The sequence below is a fragment of the Anomaloglossus baeobatrachus genome, chromosome 4 (genome assembly GCF_048569485.1).
Source record: "Anomaloglossus baeobatrachus isolate aAnoBae1 chromosome 4, aAnoBae1.hap1, whole genome shotgun sequence".
NCBI classification, from domain to species: domain Eukaryota; kingdom Metazoa; phylum Chordata; class Amphibia; order Anura; family Aromobatidae; genus Anomaloglossus; species Anomaloglossus baeobatrachus.
Genome location: NC_134356.1, coordinates 375,267,344 through 375,288,875, shown reverse-complemented (window position 1 = coordinate 375,288,875; position 21,532 = coordinate 375,267,344). Strand labels below are relative to the sequence as shown.

The 21,532-nt window shown below is 43.5% G+C and overlaps 1 protein-coding gene across 4 annotated transcripts in view; it reads right to left on the bottom strand.

Annotated features, from left to right (window-relative positions):
• The window catches only part of PHTF2 (putative homeodomain transcription factor 2), a 194,161-nt gene that overhangs the window by 86,809 nt on the left and 85,820 nt on the right, over window positions 1-21,532 (bottom strand). For all 4 annotated transcript variants that reach the window (XM_075345200.1, XM_075345198.1, XM_075345201.1 and 1 more), the window contains exons 4-5: window positions 9,383-9,452; window positions 7,664-7,822 (exon numbers count right to left, since the gene is read on the bottom strand). In XM_075345200.1, coding sequence (XP_075201315.1) covers window positions 7,664-7,822; window positions 9,383-9,452 — 229 coding nt within the window. The remainder of the gene's footprint in view (window positions 1-7,663; window positions 7,823-9,382; window positions 9,453-21,532) is intronic.

The following is a 21,532-nucleotide window of genomic DNA, read 5'->3' as shown; positions in this document are numbered from 1 at the left end:
GAGCAGCAAAGGGGGGGACATGCTGTAGAAGACAGAAGTCTGCAGTGAAGAGTTGTGGCACTAAAACATTATCATGGCACCTGCTTGATATCGAGAAGAAAAAAAAAACAATTCCAATCAAAAAAGGTGTCATTTATGAGGTACCTGAATGTAAAAGTTTATTGAGGATACGGACTACGTCCAATCAGTACTGTGGTTACAGTATACTCTGCAGTCTGATAATGGCTGGTAACAACTGGAAGCATCTCCTTACCATTATTAAGGTCATACTAGGAGATGTAGGTCCATGCGATATAATTGTATATAGGGCAGAACTGACATTACTATTGATCACTGTACTAACCTTGGGGCAGTATTCATGTACTGATGTTGGTTCTAGTGATGTATTCATGTCCATACATTGGTTCTGATCCTGCACAGATTTAGCAAGCCATAACATTTCTAATGACGTGCTCCATGAGAACATTAATAAAGTAGTGTGCCGTCTGACAAGTCAAGGATTACTACATCTGTATTCCTGTACATCTACTATGTTCTTACAACTCAAAGTAAGATTACTGTGTGTGATTTGTGGTGTTACAGAGGACAGCAGGGAACATCTACTACATTACCAGAAGGAAAATCTGCAATAATTTTGGTTACCATTAATCTTATGAAGTAGAGAAGGGCGTATAACTGGGTGAAATCTAATGAAAGGAACAAGAGCCGAAAAAAGGGGAATGGTTTCACTCATGCTAATAGAGAACTTGCTGTTAAAGCACCACGTACGTAGGATGAGTCATCCACATAGAGCTGGGAAGGTGGACAGTGATGGATGAAAGAGGAGGCTCCGGACCAGACAGCCCCCTAGGTAAGTATAATTAAAGGGGTTATCCGGCTTATTTTGACTTTTTTTTTTTTATTACCCTATTGGGCTACATTGGGGCAGGTAAGTAGATAGTGAGCACTTACCTGACCTGCTGTCAGCCCCTTTCCCCCGACTCAGAGTGGTCATATGACCGCTCCTGCCGCGATTTTGCTGCTTCCGGTCATTTCATGTCAACATGGGCAGGACCATGTTGACATGCAAATCTGGAACAGCATGTCGCCTCCCTGCTGGGTGGGTACAGTGTGTGAGTCCCTGCCCCCATTCCCTGCACCCTCCCACACATTCCCCCGCAGCCCTTACTCTCCCCGCAACCTCCCCCTGCACTGCTGTGGGGTCCGTCACCTGTGGGAGGGGCCTGGCGGCGGCTTCCGTGGTGTCAGCTCCAGCACCGGGCCCCCTGCTCAGGATCGCACATTCAAATGTACTGGCATCACAGATCACAGATGCTGGTACATTTGAAAGCGCTGATGAGAGGGAGCGCAGCGCTGCTTCTCATCACTGTCTGGCTGACTGTGCTCTCTTCAGCACAGCGGTGACGTAACTACTGTGCTGATATGTCCAGAGCACAGACAGCGCGCGAAGGTGCTGGAGCCCGCGGGACCGAGGACGGGTGAGTATGCACTCCCTACATGTGTTCCGTATGGGGGTAGGGGGTCGGTACAGAGCGCTGTGTGCGTGTGGGGTGCAGAGTCCAATGTGCGTGTGGGGTGCAGAGTCCAATGTGCGTGTGGGGTGCAGAGTCCAATGTGCGTGTGGGGTGCAGAGTCCAATGTGTGTGTGTGGTGCAGAGCCATGTGTGTGTGCGGTGCAGAGCCATATGGTGCAGAGCCATATGTGTACGTGTGCGGTGCAGAGCCATATGTGTACGTGTGCGGTGCAGAGCCATATGTGTACGTGTGCGGTGCAGAGCCATATGTGTACGTGTGCGGTGCAGAGCCATATGTGTACGTGTGCGGTGCAGAGCCATATGTGTACGTGTGCGGTGCAGAGCCATATGTGTACGTGTGCGGTGCAGAACCATATGTGTACGTGTGCGGTGCAGAGCCATATGTGTACGTGTGCGGTGCAGAGCCATATGTGTACGTGTGCGGTGCAGAGCCATATGTGTGCGTGTGCGGTGCAGAGCCCGATGTGCGTGTGCGGTGCAGAGCCCGATGTGCGTGTGCGGTGCAGAGCCCGATGTGCATGTGCGGTGCAGAGCCCGATGTGCGTGTGCAGAGTCCGATGTGCGTGTGCGGTGCAGAGCCCGATGTGCATGTGCGGTGCAGAGCCCGATGTGCGTGTGCGGTGCAGAGCCCGATGTGCGTGTGCGGTGCAGAGCCCGATGTGCGTGTGCGGTGCAGAGCCCGATGTGCGTGTGCAGAGTCCGATGTGCGTGTGCGGTGCAGAGTCCGATGTGCGTGTGTGTGGTGCAGAACCATATGTGCGTGTGTGTGTGGTGCAGAGCCATATGTGTACGTGTGATGTGCAGAGCCATATGTGCGTGTGCGGTGCAGAGCCCGATGTGGGGCTGCTATTTGCAATGCTATAGTGATAACAGGTCAGGTGCTGGGGAAGAATACTGACAGGGAATGGGTGTGCTGGGGGCGGGCACAGGGCGAGGCTGGACACTGGGGAGGGGCTGGACACTGTGGCCGGGCGGTGACAGCTCTGACTGGGAAGTTTTGCACAGGAAGTGGTCAGTTTGCTGGAGCTGAATGTAAACAAAGAGCTGCAGAGAATAAAGGGTGAATTCAAGAGGAACAAAAGTTAGAAAACAAAAAATAACAATGTAGGGGTATTTTATATGACAATACAGCCCAGATTAGCTTACCAAAAATTTTTGAGTTTATGTCGGACAACTCCTTTCAGGGGGGGGGGCTTTTAGGTAATACAGCGCGACCTTGGTGGCAGCAGCTTATAAGGGAAAAATCCTGGTGACAGGTTCCCTTTAACCCCTTCAACTCCGGGCATTTTCCGTTGTTTTTTTCCCTCCCCTCTTCTGAGAGCCGTAACCTTTTTTATTTTTCCATCAATTTTGACATATAAGAGCTTATTTTCTGAGGGACGAGTTATACTTTTGAATGAAGTCATTAGTTTTACCATATAGTGTACTGAAAAATGACAAAAAGATTTCAAGTGCGAAAATATTGCAAAAAAAGGTGCGACTGCTCGATGGTTTTTGGGATATTTTATTCAGTGTTCACTATATGGTAAAACATGTTTCAGTGTGATGCCTCAGGTCGTTGTGAGTTCGTAGACACCAAACATGTATAGGTTTACTTTTATCTAAGGGGTTAAAAAAAAATAAATCCCAAGTTTGTCCCAGAAAAGGTGCACTTTGAGCCATTTTCCGCGATCTGTAGTGTTCTCATTTTTCGGGATCTATGGCTGCAGTGAGCTGACATTTTTAATGGTACCATTTTTGCGCAGATGCTACGTTTTGATCTCCTGTTATAGCATATTGCGCAAAATATGTGGCGACCAAAAAAAACAATGTTGGCTTTTTTTTGCCGTTACGCCGTTTACCGATCAGATTAATTGATTGATCGCACTTCCATATCTGCAGATCACAGCTACACAGCTGTGAACACCAGATATGCTCATCTCCTATCTCACACAGCTCTTAGCAGTGTGAGACAGGAAGTGAGGCATGTGAGCTACAGGAGTCATCACATGACCCTGTTCTAGCATGACAGCCATCGGATCCATGTGATCACGTCACGTGACTTCCGGTGTCGAACGGTGAGTAAACCTGGTAGGCACACATGTGAGAGGAACTGACTCATGATAGCTACAGGAGTCATCACATGACCCTGTGCTACCATGGCAACCATCGGAAGTCACATGATCATGTCACAAGACTTCCGATGGCGCCAGGTAAGTGAATGCCTACCGCGGCCGGCATGTACAGCGCGCTTTGACATTTTTACAGCACGCTGTAAGGGGTTAATAGGCACGAGTGGGTAACGGTATCCACTCGTGCCTGGTAGCTGTTCAAATCCGCTGATGTGTGCGAGTATCGCTGCTGGCTGCCTGCGGCAGCCATCAGATATTACAGTGACACGATCCATGACTTACACAGTACATGTTGTGTGAAGAGGTAAGTACCCCAGCCACATCAAGATTAAAAGGAAAAGTGTGTAGCATGAATCAGACCCTGGCTGTACATTGCAGCCAGGTACAGTGTTCTCTAAGCTCTGGTGCTTCAGAAAACCCATAGTTTGAAATTCGGCCAGGGACCATGAGCGGAGATTAGGTTGGTCCGGCACTGCCCCAGGCCAGCCTTACCTATCACTGCCTGCTCCAGGTGGGTCAACAGATCGGTCTCTCCTTCAAGTGTACATAAGGAGAGGCCTGTCAATCATCTGCAGTAGTGCGGGGAGAAGCCGGCCATAGCCAGAGAGGAGGCACTCATACAGCTGGGCCTGGATTTATGCTGCCCGCAGTTTGGGCAGCATGATCCAGTAGATAAATTCCCTTTAAGAGATATATTGCCAGATCTGCTTAACATACATTCCTTGAAAATAATGAGAATTGTTTAAGTCATAAAATATAACAGAGAACGTAATAGTTTCTTATTATACAATGAAAAAAATCTTTATTTGCTGAACCAGAAAAAGAAAACCTTTAAAAGCTCAATAAGAATTTTTTTATGTTTAGTATAGTATTATAGTATTTGGCTTGTTTGTTTTCTTTACTATCTTGTGGTGACAATCTGTTGACTGTAGTCTAACTTAGATATATTCATAAAGCCAGTTCCTTCTTCTGAAGCTTCCATAATGTTTTTTTTTTGGTTATTGTTTTGTAGGATTGTTTGATTATTTTTGTATACAAAAACTTCTCCATTGGGAGATGCACGATTTCTATTTGTTAGTTCTTTTCCCACAAAGCAATATTGTTTCTACTGCCTACACAAAAGCTGTTCAGAACATAAAAAGCAAAGCAATTGTAAAAGCAATGACATATGTTTGCTGCTAACCACAAGGGAGAGCGGTGGAAATTGCTGCTGCACGGTACAGCGACAGACTGTAGCAAGACATACCTTAGCATCTAAATGAGCTACATTCATTTGCATCTGAGTGCAGAAAATTTGGGAGGGGAAAAAGGCACCTACGTTTTATAAAGGCTGGCAACAGAAGATATTTGTGACTTATGCAGAAGACACTTAGTAATCACAACTATGAGTCAGTGTCTGGCGTGCTGCTTGTTTTCAAACTACAAAGCCAAGACTGAAGCCACAAGACAAAGCTGGTGAGAAATATTTGCATTACTAAGTCAAGGCAACCCATAAGGACAAGTGAGATATGTTGGAAAATCAGAATATCATGGGGATTAAAGGGTTTTCCCATTTTGAAATATTTTCACCCAGTAGTCTTGCCCTAAAAATCAGTTGTATTCACAATTTCTCAATCCTGCACTTAAACTCTGCAGCCAATCACCTTGCTTAGAGGTGATTGATGACTATATAGACATCATATAGACATCATGTTGTCCTGAGCTCAGTGACTGGCAGCAGCGGTCAAATGCATGTAGTCGAGAGGTCACTGCTGCAGCCTGTAAGGAAAATCAGCTGCATTCACCCAGTTTCCAATGATTATTATTTAGATGTGGAAAATTTCAAGATGGAAAAATCCCTTTAACCCCTTCAGCCCCCGGGCGCTTTCCATTTTTTTTTTTTTTTGCTCCCCTTCTTCCGAGAGCCGTAACCGTTTTATTTTTTGTCAATCTTGCCATATGAGGGCTTGTTTTTTGCGGGAGGAGTTGTACTTTTAAATGAAACCATAAGTTTTACCATGTAGTGTACTGGAAAACAGCAAAAAAATTCCAAGTGTGGAAAAACTGCAAAAAAAAAAGCGTTAGTTATCGCACAATAGTTTTTGTGATATTTTATTCACCATGTTCAATATATGGTAAAACTGATGTGTCGGTGTGATGCCTGAGGTCTGTGCGAGTGTGTAGACACTAAGCATGTATAGGTTTACGTGTATCTAAGGGGTTAGAAAAAATTCACAAGCCTGTCCAATAAAAAAAAGTGGTGTACGTTTTGCGCCATTTTCCGAAACCCGTAGCGTTCTCATTTTTGGGATCTATGGCTCAGTGACAGCTTATTTTTTGTGTCTCGAGCTGACATTTTTAATGATACCATTTTTGCGCAGATGCTACGTTTTGATCGCCTGTTATTGCATTTTACGGAAAACTTGTGGCGACCAAAAAACGTAATTTTGGAGTTTGGAATTTTTTTTGCCGCTACGCCATTTACCAATCAGATTAGTTAATTTTACATTTTGATAGACCGGGAAATTCTGAACGCGGCGATAGCAAATGTGTATATTTTTTATTTTTTTAACCCTTTAATTTTCAATGGGGCAAAAGGGGGGTGATTTGAACTTTTAGGGTTTATTTTTTTTTTTTAATTTAAAACTTTTTTTTACTTTTTTTTTTCTTTTACTAGTCCCCCTAGGGGGCTATATGGATCAACAATCCGATTTCTCTGCCCTATCTGCTGATCACAGCTATACCGCTGTAAACAGCAGATATGCTCACTTTCTGCTTCACTCGGCTCCGGGCCGTCAGCTACATGTCAGCGACAGGAGTCATCACATGACCCTGTACTATCATGGCAACCACCGACAGTCACATGATCACGCATGTGACTTCCGGTGGGGGAGACGGTAAGTGAAAGTAATGGCCGAGCACATATACATCTCGCTGCCAGAAGTTTCACTATTAAACTAAAAGAATCCCCTTCTGCAGCTCATGGGCTGTATTCTAGAAAGGTTCATGTTGCTACTGGCCCCTCTTTCAGACCTAAATAACTTTATAAAATATTACCTTTTTCTATGGTAAAGAGGTTTGTTGGCCCCGGTGGGGGGGGGGGCTGTATTTCGTCTGTTACCCCCTCCTACCGCTGTTCGCCGCCCCTCAGTGTTCATTTACATAGATGAGGCTGTCGCCCTAATCTTCCGCAGTGCTCCGGAAGTCTCGTGCATGCGCAGTGGCACTATCGCGGGACTGAGCACCGTTTTCAAACTGCGAGCGCCGGTGAGGTTATTGCGCAGGCGTGAGATTATGGGCGGCGCTGTGAATGTCATCACCAGTGTCATCTAAGTACCCGCCCATAATCTCGCGCCTGCGCAATAACATCACTGGTGCTCGCGATTTGAAAACAGTGCTTAGTCCCGCAATAGTGACACTGCGCATGCGCGAGACTTCCGGAGCACTACGGAAGATGAGGGCGGCAGCCTCATCTATGTAAATGAACACTGGGCGACGGCGAACAGCAGCAGGAGGGGGGATAACAGACAAAATACAGCTCGCCCCCGGGGTCAACATATCATTACCATAGCAAAAGGTAATATTTTATAAAGTTATGTAGGTCTGAAAGGGGGGCCAGCAGCAAGATGAACCCTTGAATGAATGAGATATGAGAGAGAGAGAGAGAGAGAGAGATATGAGAGAGATATAGAGATAGATAGAGATAGAGATAAAGAGGGAAGAAAAAAAAGAACGAGAAAAAAAGGGACAAGCAAGCCATTTACTTGCAAAAACCTTCACAATTAAACAAAAGCAATCAGTGGTGTCAGTCACTGTCTACATAATTACCACTTGACCACATTGAATGCAGCCGGAAAGCTCTGAGAGCACTACCTTACTACATTGATTATCCCAATGTGATGTGTACAGACCGTACTAACAGCACAAGGACATGTTGAAGGTTTTCTCTATCACATAAACTAGGCCAAGTGTTGGAAACCCCGAGCAGAGAAAAGTAAATGAAGGATGCACAATATCTCAATACTTCGTTACACCTACCTTGTAGGAGATATAGTAGAAGCAGCCAGGAGAATATGACCTTTGACGTTACTTGAAGCCACCATCTGAAGAAAAATGGAAAAAATACAACTCGAACTATTCCTTTTCTTGTGAGAGACGTCCATGGACTCTCTGGTTTTGCTTTAGCAAAAGCAGATCCTAGTTGGGAGTAAGAGAAAATTAAAATTGTATAACTAAAAGGTTATCTCCACAAGGGCAATATTATTGGGGAAAACACAGTATCTCCATGACTATTGATAATATGCAGTACAAGTCCAAACAAAGTTTCACTATTGTACCCTTGTGGGGGGGGGGGGGGAATATTCCCCAATCTTTCTGAACTTCTGAGATTCCAGCTTCACAGATCCGGATGGGCGATTCTATTATCTGATAAAACTACATTTCCCAGAAGCACACTGCTTCTTCTCAGTGCTACGGGTCCCTACCTCAGCTCTCCTGTGAGTTTCCTGACAGAAATAAAATATTGCCAATATTGGAGATGTGACCATTGCTAGTTATGAACATAGTGATTTTTACCCACTGTTTGATATTAATTATTATTAATAAACTCTACATTTCATTGGAGGTTCAAGAGGATCTTCATAGCATTATCATGTTCTCTCTTGCATGTATAGCAGTGGTAAGTATAGCATTACTGAACTGTTCTACAACCTGGTGACTGTCAGGGCAATGAGGATGCAATGAGAAAGTTTCAGGGATATTTTATTAGACAGGGTCATAGGTGCATCTGTTTTTCATGAATTAGAGCGAGTCTTTAGGTGAAAATGCAGCAATGAGTGGGCTCTTCGGCATTGCATAGTTAACTGGGCCACAACCCAGAGGTCAGATATTTCTTTAGACAGGGTCATGATGAGCATCTGAACATGTTTGATGAATCCAGTAGCAACAAAAAGGAGAGTAAACCTTGGAAGAGGTCACCAATTGGGGGAGGGGGCCGAAAAATCTGCAAATCCGTGCAGAATTTAAAATAGGCTGTATTGGTACACAATTAATTTCGTATGCACAAAAAGCTGAGCCCACATTTTTGGGAATAACCCTAGAACAACTTTAACATTTATTAAAGTTACACAATTCATGCATTAAAGTAATATTGTCATACTAAACTATTGGTGTGTCCTAAATATAAACTGAATACCTAGTGAAGTCTTCACCTAATGACAAGTTAATTATCCAAGGAATATACAGTTCTATAGAAGTGTGTACATAAAAACTATCTGCATTTCTATCTATGACCGGGAAAAGCCAAGCTTGGAAATACTCAGTGGTATGTAATGTGTTCTATGCCAGCTATGCAATTATACGCGCAATCACTATCAAAAAAGCAGATAACGTGCTTCAATTCTCTTCTGCTTGGTGAAAGTCACATCTCCAAATGATTATTTCGCTGAATATGTCATTTCATGTGAGTATTGAGTCTTTGCAGTGTATCACACCCATCTCTGAAGACTGAATTCACTCCGGATATTTATGGAGATGACAAATTATGACAGGCAGTATCTTACAAGTGCTAGCACCTCTAAACAATAGGACAAGCGGAGCATGCGAGGCATCATGCCACCCGCCGGGTTGTGAAAGCCTGCTATTAGCGTGAACTTGCTTGACATCTTTTTCCATTGTGAACTTGTAGTAATTTAAGCAGCTAATAGTAACACAATCGCCTTGTAGAAGGAGAATTATAATCACGGTAAAATACTATACCTCTCACAAGATCCACATCAATGAGGTCTGGCTTAACGTGCCCAGTTTTCTTTGGCTTGTTTCTTAAACCCTGCCCAAATAAAGAGAAAAACAAAATTAATTCAGTCATTTCAGTCTAGACGGACATAAATATTTGTATCTGTAGTAACTGAGTTTGGCGTGTCGGCTGGCCATACACATCAGGTGGCTCTGGGCAGGATGCCCCATCGCCACTTTACAGCTACACGGTCGCCTCAGTCAGAATGGCTTCTGGTCTGAATAGGGGAGTCAGCCACTGCCAGACAACTGCGGGACACTAACCTCCCCTGGGAGCAGAAAGATTCAAAAAGACCCTCCTCCTTTCTCTCAACATCACCTGCTTTGGACGTCGGGAGGTGCTTATAAATGCAACATATTCGGACAGTCCAGGGGCCAAAGCTGACATTAAACGTGTTCTGCAGACTCCCGTCCTAAGGACCAGTGAGTTCCCAAAAGTAAGATACCCAGCGATCAATAGGTTATCCCCTATCCTATTCATAAGTGATGACATATTCATGGTGAAACCCCTTAAACTAAAAGTATATGGGCATCAATCGGACGTAACATGGAACATCTGTATGCTCTTTTTTTTAAAGATGCTTTATTAATTTTGTAGTGCAGGACAATGTAAATGGCCCTGTAAATGATTGTAGAATATAGCTGTCGGGGGGAAAAAAAAAAAAAGAAAAACGTACGTCATACGAATGGTATATGCAGGTCATACAGATAGTACAGTATACGAATGCTAGGAGGAGAACAAAAAAAAAAAAATATCACACAGAAGTCAGTTTTTCTATGCAGTTCCCTAACAACCTTGAGGCAACTCTCAGGAATGCATAAGAAAACTGGTGTTCTGTGTACACACAACAGGGATAGGATTTTGGAAGTTAGGGTACAGCTCTTGTAACAAAGTTACAACAAGGCTGGAAAAAAAAATGGAAATCCAATTCGGAAGCTAAATGAGAAAGTAAGCAATTTAACATTTCTAGAAGTGCTTTTTTTTTTTTTAGAAAAGGTGTATCAAGTTTTTAAAAGCATAAAAAGCAACTCTGCAATTTACCTCTCAAAGACTTCACTAAGTTCTGAAGTATGGCGAGATAATTAGAGATCTACAGTGTATCGCTCGTTGCCTGGGTTACCAGCCACCCTGATGTCTCCGAGTGGCTGGTTACCTAGGTAAAATACAAGCACCAATTGCAGGCTCTACGCTTTAGAGCCTGTCTGAGCTGTTCTGAAGCTAGTCAGACCACCCGGAACTTCTCCCATGCTGCAGAGACAAAGCCGACTCTGCCATTAGCCTGAGAGAGAGCTCAGTGTGAATCAGCGCTTGTCTCATCTGTCACCCTTCAGGAGCGCACCATTACCTGGCACCAAAGGTCCAGGAAGCAGAAGAGCTACTAAAGATTGAGGATATGAACACCCCTTTAAGTAATAGGACTCTCCTAGCTCAATGGAATCCCTGGAGCCAGCTAACGGCTAAGGAGCTACATGCAAAGGACCACGGATTAATCATATGTTTGGTGTTCGTAGTTGGCACAACATTCAGAGGAGTTGTCAGCAGCTTTCCACTGACCCAAATTATCATAGAGCGTTACGACACCTCAATCCTTTCTTCCAGCCTACTGTTTTGCTAGACAGTATTTGTGACGTTTTATAGTTCTATTCCAGGAACCAGAAAGGGCAGGATGAACATTGCACAGAAGGGGCAATCAATCAAAAACAGTTTTTAAGGGATTTAAAATGTTTCTATTAATTTCTACTTATTTTTTGCTAAAGATGATCAAGAACTATTAAAGCACCCCCCCCCCCCAAGGAAATCAAAGTGTATGTATGCACATACACTAACTGCATCTAGATTTTCTATTAGCAGAAAAAGGTCATAAACAGTACATTACATTTATATACCATGGCAGCTGAAAAACAAACTTAATATCATTATATTTTTTCAAATTCATTCTTAGACCCTTATAATTCCAAAATGTGCTAAACAGATGATGTACAACATTGCACAGTCAGCATGCGCGATTCTGGACATTTTTACCAACCTACGGCTAAAGTTGATATTTTACATTCATTTGACATAGTGAATATACTATGTAACAGTATACAAAACACGATAAATTTATATTACTGTAAATAAACACTATACACATTGCTGATATTTATATGTGTAGTGCATACATCTGGGTGAGAATAGAGTCATGGCCAAAGGTATTAGCAGCCTTGAAATTGATCCAGAAAATGAAGTATTTCTGCCAGAAAATTATTGAAATTTCACATTTCATCATACACGTGTTTATTTCCTATGTGTGTATTGGAACAACGCAAATAAAAAAAAAAAAAAAGGAGAAAAAAGGAAAAAATTGGACAGAATTTCAAACAAAACCCCAAAAATGGGCAGGACAAATTTGTTGGTACCTTTCCAAAATTGTGGGTAAACAAATTTTCTTCAAGCATATTATGCTCATTCAAACTCACCTGTGACAAGTAAAGGTGGTGTCACACACAGCGACGACGACAACAACGTCGCTGCTACGTCACCATTTTCTGTGACGTTGCAGCGACGTCCCATCGCTGTCGCTGTGTGTGACATCCAGCAACGAGCTGGCCCCTGCTGTGAGGTCGTCGCTTGTTGCTGAATGTCCAGCTTCATTTTTTGGTCGTCGCTCTACCGCTGTGACGCACACATCGCTGTGTGTGACAGCGAGAGAGCGACGAAATGACGCAAACAGGGAGCAGGAGCTGGCATCTGGCAGCTGCGGTAAGCTGTAACCACGGTAAACATCGGGTAACCAAGGGAAGACCTTTCCCTGGTTACCCGATATTTACCTTCGTTACCAGCGTTCGCCGCTCTCGCTGTCAGTCCTGGCTCTCTGCACATGTAGCTGCAGTACATATCGGGTAATTAACCCGATGTGTATTGTAGCTAGGAGTACAGGGAGCCACGCACACTGCTTAGTGCTGGCTCCCTGCACATATAGCTGCAGTACACATCGGTTAATTAACCAGATGTGTACTGTAGCTAGGAGTGCAGGGAGCCAGCGCTAAGCAGTGTGCACGGCTCCCTGCTCTCTGCACATATAGCACAGCGACGCATGTCGTTATGATCGCTGCTGCGTCTGCTGTGTTTGACGCAGCGATCATAACAGCGACTTACAAGGTCGCTGTTGTGTCACAAAAAATGGTGACGTAACAGCGACGTCGTTGTCGCTATGTGTGAACCCAGCTTTACAGTTGTGGGCAATAAGAAAATCACACCTGACACCAGATAAAAAGGGAGGGACATTGACTCACTCTTTGCATTGTGTGTGCCGCATTAAGCATGGAGAACAGAAAGAGGAAAAGAGAATTGACTGAGGATGTGAGAACCAAAATTGTTGAAAAATATCAATAATCTAAAAGGTTACGAGTCCATCTCTACACAACTTTATGTTCTTTTGTCCACGGGTGCGCAACATAAGATGTTTACAACCCATGGCACTGTTGCTAATCCCCCTGGAGTTGGATGGAAGAGAAAAATTGATGAAAGGTTGCAACACAGGATAGTCAGGTTGGTGAATAAACAGCCACAATCAAGTTCCAAAGAAATTCAAGCTGTCTTGCCAGCTCAATGTACATCAGTGTCAGTGGGAACTATCCATTGACATTTGAATGAAAATAAATGCTACAGCCGGAGACCAAGGTGGAACCCACTGCTGACAGACATAAAGATAGAATCATTCTGGGAAAGAGTCTTGTGGATAGATGAAACCAAGATAGAGATTTTTTGGTAAAGCAAATCATTCTGTTAACTAAAATGGAATGATACCTACAAAGAAAGATACACAGTACCTACAGGCAAATATGATGGAGTCTCAAAATATATTTTATGCTTGTTTCGCTGCCTCTAGCACTAGATGCCTTGAGTGTGTGCAAGGGATGATGAAATCTGAAGATTACTAAAGGATTTTGGGTCACCATGCAGTGTCCAGTGTCAGAAGGCTGGGTTTGTGTCATGGGTCTGCCAGCAAAACAATGACCCCAAACATACTTCAAGAAGCATCCAGAATGGATGGAAACAAAGCGCTGGAAAGTTCTCAAGTGGCAACAATGAGTCCGGATCGAAATCCCATTGAACTCCTGTGGAGAGATCTTAAAATTGATATTGGGAGAATGCACCCTTCAAATATGAGACCTGGAGCAGCTTGCAAAAGAAGAGTGGTCCAAAATTACAGTTGAGGGGTGTAAGAAGCTTATTGATGGTTATAGGAAGCGATTGCAGCTATTTATTCCTAAGGGTGTGCATCAAAATATTGAGTTGAAGGTGCCAACAATTTTGTCTGCCAATTTTTTGAGTATATGTGAAATGATGTCTAATTTGCCCCCTTTTTTTATTTCCTTTGTGTGTATTAGAACAACAAAAAAACAAACATGTTTGCATTTAATTTTTTGGGAGAAATACTTCATTTTCTGGAACAATTTCAAGGGTGCCAACACTTTCGGTCAGGACTATATATCTATATATAATAGAGATCTGAAATTGCCAGGTCCTCTATAAACATCATGCATTGTGGAGAAAAAGCCATGCTGCGTACAACACATCGGCTTGTGGACATTCTCTTTTAATGTGCATGGAAACTACAGTTAGTAAGTCTAAAGTAATGCTAATATATAACCAAATAAGACCTAGATCAGAGGTAACCAATGTAGAAGCCCGGAACCAGAATGGGAGGCCAGTACACTAGATCTGTCATGAATGGAATACATGACACAAGGCAATGCTGCTTAGGAAATTCAGAATCAGAAATTCTGGTCAGTGTCATCCTCAACATCCGGAATCCTGGCTTAAAGGGAACCAATCACCAGGATTTTCGTATATAACCTAAAGCCAGTGCTGGCATTATCAGGCTGATTCTATACATACCTGTAGTGGTCAGCTCGGACTTATAGGTTTTGAAAGCCAAGAAAGTAAAGTTTATAAAATCATCAGCTTCTTGAGTGACAGCAGCGGAGGATCAGATAACATTTATAATTATCCCCTCCCCCCTGTTGCTTCCTGGTATCAGCTTTGTTGGCTGAGGCCCCCGCCCCTTCTAGTCACATGGGTATGACCTCACACAGGTCCTGCAAGTCAAAATTTAAATCAATGGTATAATACTTATGCTAATTCTAACAGGGGGAGGTGATAATGAATTACCCCCCCTCCCAGATATTATCTGATTCTCAGCTGCAGTCATTCAAGAAGCTGATGATTTTATAAACTTTACTTTCTTGGTTTTTAAAACCTATACATCAGAGCTGACCACTACAGGTATGTATAGAATCAGCCTTATAAAGCCAGTATAGCACTGGCTTTAGGTCATATCCGAAAATCCTGGTTATTAGTTCCCTTTAAAGAGGTTGTCCATGGAAAACAAGTTAGTACATGTCAACAGGAAAGGTGATAATTTATTGATTGGTGGCGGTCCAAGCGTAGGGACCACAGTGGTTGGCAGAACAGGGAACTTTTTTCATATTAGAATGGAACAGCATTGTACAAGTTCAACCATCTCTTCATTCATTCCCAGTTGGTTGTTGATCACTGCACTTGGCTTTTTTTGGCACTATGGAGCAGAGGTTGGGTATCAGACTTGCTGCTCCATTTTGGAATGGGAAGAAAGGTCGGTATCTAAATTCCAAGCAGGTCCCACGGTCGAACACCCGCCTATCAGCAAGTTATCACTAATCCTGGGGAAAGGTCAACTTGTTTTCACTGGACAATGGTTTTTAAACATACTGTAGTTTGGGTACCTCTAACCTAGACATCTCAGAGTAGTTTTAATTAAGAAATGAGGCAAGATTCTGCTTGATTATTATTTAATGTTACTGTAGGATATCATGCAATTAACCAAACACAGTGAGAATATTTAAAGGAAACCAGTCAGGAGACTTCTGCTGTCTGAACCAATGGCAGAATGAAGCTGGGACAGACTTGGCCAAAAAAACAAACATCTGCTTGAATGGCAGGTCACTCCTTATATACAAAGAGAGATGTCCTGATAGGTATCCTTTAAATTTATTCCCATAGGTATCCACACATTAGAGAACAAACTGCAGAAAGTATTAGAAGCACAAAAATACAATAACAGGATAGCAGTTATGATATTGAGGTAGTACGGTAATAGTGATATGGTTCCAAACCATTTCCAGTTAGACACCACAAAATTCACACTATGCAGGTCTGTACTACTTACCAATCTAATGAACTGTATATAATCATAAAAAAATACCATCAAAAATGAATTACAAGGTTCATGATAAAGGCTGTTACTACTATACATTGTATAAAGTGGGTACAGCGGTCAGCTCTACCGCAGACTGTACCTGATCACAACTTAGGGCTCATTCACACATCAGTTTTTCAGGTACATGTGCGCTCAGTGCTCTCACAGATAGCACTTGTTAACAGCCCTATAGACTGTCACAGGTACAAGTCCCAGATTTGTTGCAGACTGAGTGGTCAGTGAAAAATTGCAGAGATAAGTCCAATATTAATCCAAGTGTCAGATCAAATTCAGCAATTAAAGTCTAAGGCTAAGTTCACACTTCCGTTGTTTTGCATCAGTCACATGCGTTGCTTGACACATGTGACTGATGCGTTGTACAACGGATGACAACAGTGACAAAGAAAATAATTTGTCGGACTCCGTTGTGTGCGAGGGGCGGAGCTGAGGACGTCAGTGCCGCGGTCTGTATGGCTGGGGACAGGTGAGTGAGTGAGTGAGTGAGTGTGTGTCTACATGCGTGTGTACATGCGGAGTGCGGGAGGGGGCGGAGCGCGAGGGGGTGGAGCCGAGCGGGGCCGTGGAGCTGAGGACGTCAGTGCCGCAGGGACTGCAGGGCTGGGGACAAGCGAGTGTGAGTGTGTGTGTGTGTGTGTGTGTGTGTGTGTGTGTGTGTGTGTGTGTGTGTGTGTGTGTGTGTACACATGCGGAGTGCGGGAGGGGGCGGAGCCGAGTGGTGAAGTGTCGGCCTCCTTGCACACTGTATCCAGGGTAAATATCGGGTAACTAAAAGCAAAGCACTTTTTGCTTGGTTACCCGATATTTATCTTGGATACCAGCATACGCCGCTTAGCGCTGGCTCCCTGCACCCGTAACCACTGTAAATATCGGGTAACTAACCAAAGCGCATTGCTTGGTTACCCGATGTTTATCCTGGTTACGGGGGCGGGAAGCCAGAGAGCATGCGCAGCAAAATCCTACGGATCGCACTGCTCAAAAAACGTTACAGGCTGCGTTGCTCCCGCCCGGCGGTCAGTTAAAAAAACGACTGACCGTGACGCAGCGGATGCAACACAGCATCATCAGTCACAATCCGTCACTAATAGAAGTCTATGGGGAAAAACAGGATTCCTGCAAAATATTTTGCAGGATACCGTAATTCCTCTAGGCGACGGATTGTGACTGATGCAAAACAACGGAAGTGTGAACTTAGCCTAAGGGTCTGTGAAAAAAAAACAAACTGGACAACACTCAGTTAAAAAAAAAAAAAAAAAATTGATGAAACATTGACCAAACCTAATAGCTGCTGTTAACCTTTCAAATGATGCTTTCAACCATTGACAGCAGCATTTAAGTGCCGCGATCCCACTCATCAGCTTTCCTATGACACAAATGCAGGGAACTGATAGGTTACTATTGGCGAGGAGCAAGCACTACTACCATGTTCGGTAATCATATCGAGCAGTTGGATGCGCAGATGAGGATGACTCTAGTAGCTGAGTATAGTGGAAGTCAATCAGGGGCTTGAGCATTTTTCTGGGAAAGCTTAACAATAAAGAAATGTAAAAAAAAAAGACAATGTGGTATCAATGTGTTCATAAGTTTCATTTATGAAAATAAAATTAATTAACCCAATCTGTGAAAACTGTAAAGAGAAAAAATAAAATAAAACACACCAGAATTATAGTTTTTTGGTTGCCGCACTGCCACACAGAAAAATAAAAAATTAATAAATAAATAAATGCATTAAGAAGCTATTGAGGCGCTGTATATACCCCAAAATAGTATCAATAAAAACATCAGATAACCACACAAAAATTAACTCTTCACATGGATCCATAAACTAAAAAGAAGTAATTACTTACCGGTAATGAGATTTTTCAGAAGCTATGACAGCACCACGGCGGGAGTGGATCCGTCCTTCAAGGACGGGAAACTTACAGGATAAAAGGGCTGCATCTTACATACATCAGCTGGATTACAGAGCACAAGAGGACCTCCAAAGGAACAACAGTAAACAACACCTTGTATTTCCCTTAAGCACGAAGTGACCTTACACCAGAAATGAAATGGTGTTCACTCATACAATTGACAGGAGTGAATATAAGGGTTATGGGTTCTGAAAAATCTCATTACCAGTAAAGTAATTAGATCTTTTTCTCTCACCCATGACAGCGACACAGAAATAAGTATTCAGGGAGGAACCACAGTCTGCAGTACGCTTTTCAGAAGAGGAGGTCAAGTCCAGCATAAATGGTCTATAAAAAGTAGAGATGAGGACCATGTAGCTGCCTTGCAAATCTGCTCAATGGACACATCAAAACTCTCCGCGCAAGAGGTTGCCATGGCTCTCGTGGAGTGAGCCTTTAGCCATTCTGGAATAACACTACCAGTCATGGAATAAGCTAAACTGATGGCATCCCTAATCCATCTAGCTAATGTACATTTAGATGCTTTAAGCCCTTTTGTAGAACCTTGAAAAGAGACAAATAAGGATCTCTTTTCACCAGGACTCTGTCAAAAGATGTCTAATTGAATACTTTTAGATCAGATAGTGTATGAAGTTTCTCTTTTTGATTTTTGGTATTAGCACAAAAAGATGTAAGAATTAATTCTTGAGTCCTATGGAGTCTGGAAGCTATTTTAGGGAAATAAACCAGAACAGGCTTTAAAATTATTATCTTCCAAGAACTGAGTGAAGACCTACTGACAAGGCCTGCATGTTGCTAACCCTGCAAGCTGATGTTAAAGCCACAAGAAGGACTGTTTTTAGCAACAGAATCTTAACAGATAGTCTATAGGTTCAAAAGGAGAATATGTTAGGGCCGCCAGAACTAGAGTAAATCCCAGAGAGTTAAATTTTGTCTAGGAATTGATCTCAACCTAGAGCAAGCTTTAACAAAATGGGAAACCCAATGGCCAAACCTGCCATGCCACAATTGTAAAGGGCCCCTAGAACCAATACCTAAACTTTGAGGCTTCAAGTGGAGAGTCCCTGTTCTAGACCCTTTTGAAGGATCTTTAAAAAAAGAACTAACTGGTACACAGTCTCCCATCTTTGCTCCTGAAGTGGCTAGGAATTTTCTTCAGGTCTTACCATTGATCTTCAGGTTGACTGCCTTCCTACTCTGGAGCAGGGTAGAAATTAAGTTAGACGAATACCCTCTATCTCTTAACAGCAACCTCTCAAGTTCCATTGCTGTTAAAAGTAGGTTGGCTGCTTGAGGATGCAGAATCGGCCCCTGGGAGGGAAGATCTCGAACTTCCAGTAGTACCATGGTTCAGTAACTGACATCACTCTCAACCAGGAATACCATGGCCCCTTGGGCAAGAAGGGTGCTATCTGGATGACTTTTGCCCTGTCTTCCCTGATCTTCCTTAGGACTGCTGGAATTAGAAATCACTGGTGGAAAGGCATATGCTAGATCGTAACTTCGTCTAAACAGGAAAGCATCCATTACCTGAGCATTTTCCCTGGGATTCGGAGAACAACATTTTTCCACATTTCTGGTTTGCCTGCTTGCGAATAGTTCTATGTTTGACAATCACCACATGTTCACAATTGATTTGTTCAATGCCCATTCTCCCTGCTTTAGCCAATTGCGGCACAAAGCAGCCACCCTGCAGTTCGCTTTTCCTTTTATATGTAAAGCTGTTAGAGGAAAGAGATGGATCTCTATCATATGAAATATCTCATTTGTCACCATCAAAGAATTGGACAGAGTTCCTCCCTGATAATTTACATAGGACATATTACCCGATTGTCTGAGAGGATTCTTACATGGTGACACTGCTAGGAGAATAGGAGCTTCTTTCTGGCATATTCTACCACTAGCAACTCCTTCATGTTCAAATAAACAGACTTTTCTTCCCCTGTTCATACTCCTTGGACCAGGTGATTCCCTAAATGGGCTCCCTATTCCTTTGCATCTGTGGTAATTATCCTTGAAATCTTGTTTACCTTTTCTAATTGAGCATTGCAGCAATGAACCGACCTGCCTACCATTAGGAAGTCATCCAGATATGGGACTATTAGCGCATCTTTCTTTCTTAAGGTGAGCCGTCAATCTAAGAGGCCACTTGCGGCTCTAGGCAGGTATGAGAAGTTGTCGCTATCTTGGATGGCGAGAATTCAATCCTTTAAGATGACGTTCCTTCCTAAGCTGCTGTATATGTTTAGGTGTCTCCCTCTTAAAATTCCATATAGATATTTGATAAAACTGCAGTCGATGACCAATAAGTTTATTTGGGGTAATAAAAGAGCTAGAGTTGCTAGTAAGATTATGCATCTGCCATACGGAATGGGAGGTCTGGGTACGCCTAATGTGATGGCCCATTATAAAGCTTCTCTTATAGAATCACTCAAAGAATGGTGGAACACGGAGATCTCCCATAGGTGGGTTCAACTTGAGAACTCTCTGACAGACCAGGGTTCGACGAGGAAACTGATGGAGGTGGAATATCTAAAACGTACTAGGTCCACCCTGTGTCTCCCTACTATGACAGCATCGATAGCCATATGGCGCAGTGAGATGATCCCTAAGATCCAGATCCCGCTGTCAGAAATTTCGCTCAGAGCAATAGAATCCCACATTCCATATACAAATTTGAGTAGATGGGAAGCAGCGGGTTTTGGAGTTTTGGCGGACTTTTACGATGGTGCAGAGATTAGGCCCTTCAACGATATACTTCGGGAGCACCCCTCCCTAAAGGGGTGTTTTTATCAACACCTGCAGATTCGCCATTTTCTAAGCACAAAATTCTCCCCGGGATCAAACCCGACCTTACCCACTGTTAAGGCACTATTGTTTAAAAAACTAATGAGGCAACCGGGAATCTCTTTAACCTACAAATGGTTGAACAACCCCTCTGACGAGCAAAAGCTCCCATACATGACTAAATGGGAATCAGATTTAGGCATTAACACCTCCCCCTCGGCGTGGCATACTGCGACACAGTGGGTGCAAAGATCCTCAAAATGCATTAACCATTTGGAACAGCTGAAAAAGGTGCATCTACGTTGGTACCATACGCCGGCAAAATTGGTGCATTACATTCCCAACTACTCACCGCTCTGTTGGAAGGGCTGCCACCAGAGGGGATCACTGGGACACTGTTGGTGGCACTGTCCGAGGGTCCAACCTTTTTGGATAGCAGTTTTCAGACTCATTAGTGAAATAACAGGTGTGCACACCAACCCCAACCCAGGGCTGGCAGTTCTGAATTTGGGCATAGACTCGTACCCGCAGAATTTTAGGGGACTGATTGTGCAAATTCTAATAGCTGCCAGACAGTGTCTGAGCCATTCGTGGAAGGCCACTGAAGCTCCCTCTGGAGCCGAGTTATATAGTAGGATCGACCAACAATGCCAATATGCATACTGCCTTGCCCACTCCCTAAAAAAAAAAACTAGAATTCTTACAATATGGGAACCCTGGCTGTCATCCAGCCATGCAACACCTATTAACACAACTATTCCCCGGGCAAAGAGCACCTAGTTGAGATAGAGCCGATGGAATTATAGCCCTGGCTTGGTAGCCAGGGGGCTAAAGCATTGAGACCCTGACTGAGGCAGCAGTTTATGAGAGAAACCTAGGAGGAGTTGATGGCCCCGGCTGGTGGACTGGGGTTGGTAATGCAGGCAGGCATCTAACCCTGTACCCCTACTAACCCCCCCCCCCCCCCAATTCCCCCCCAACCCTACCTTCTTCCCCTCCGCCTTTGTTCTTGTTCCCCCTTACTTGAATGAAGTCCCGATCTTTCCTCCCCTCTCCTCCCTCCCCATGTTGTTGTGTGGTTAAAGTGTAAGGCAGAGGAATTGTAACTGGATTGTCTCGGAGTATATTAATGTATGGAGCCCTCATGTGCGGGCAGTTGACAATTGTTCTCT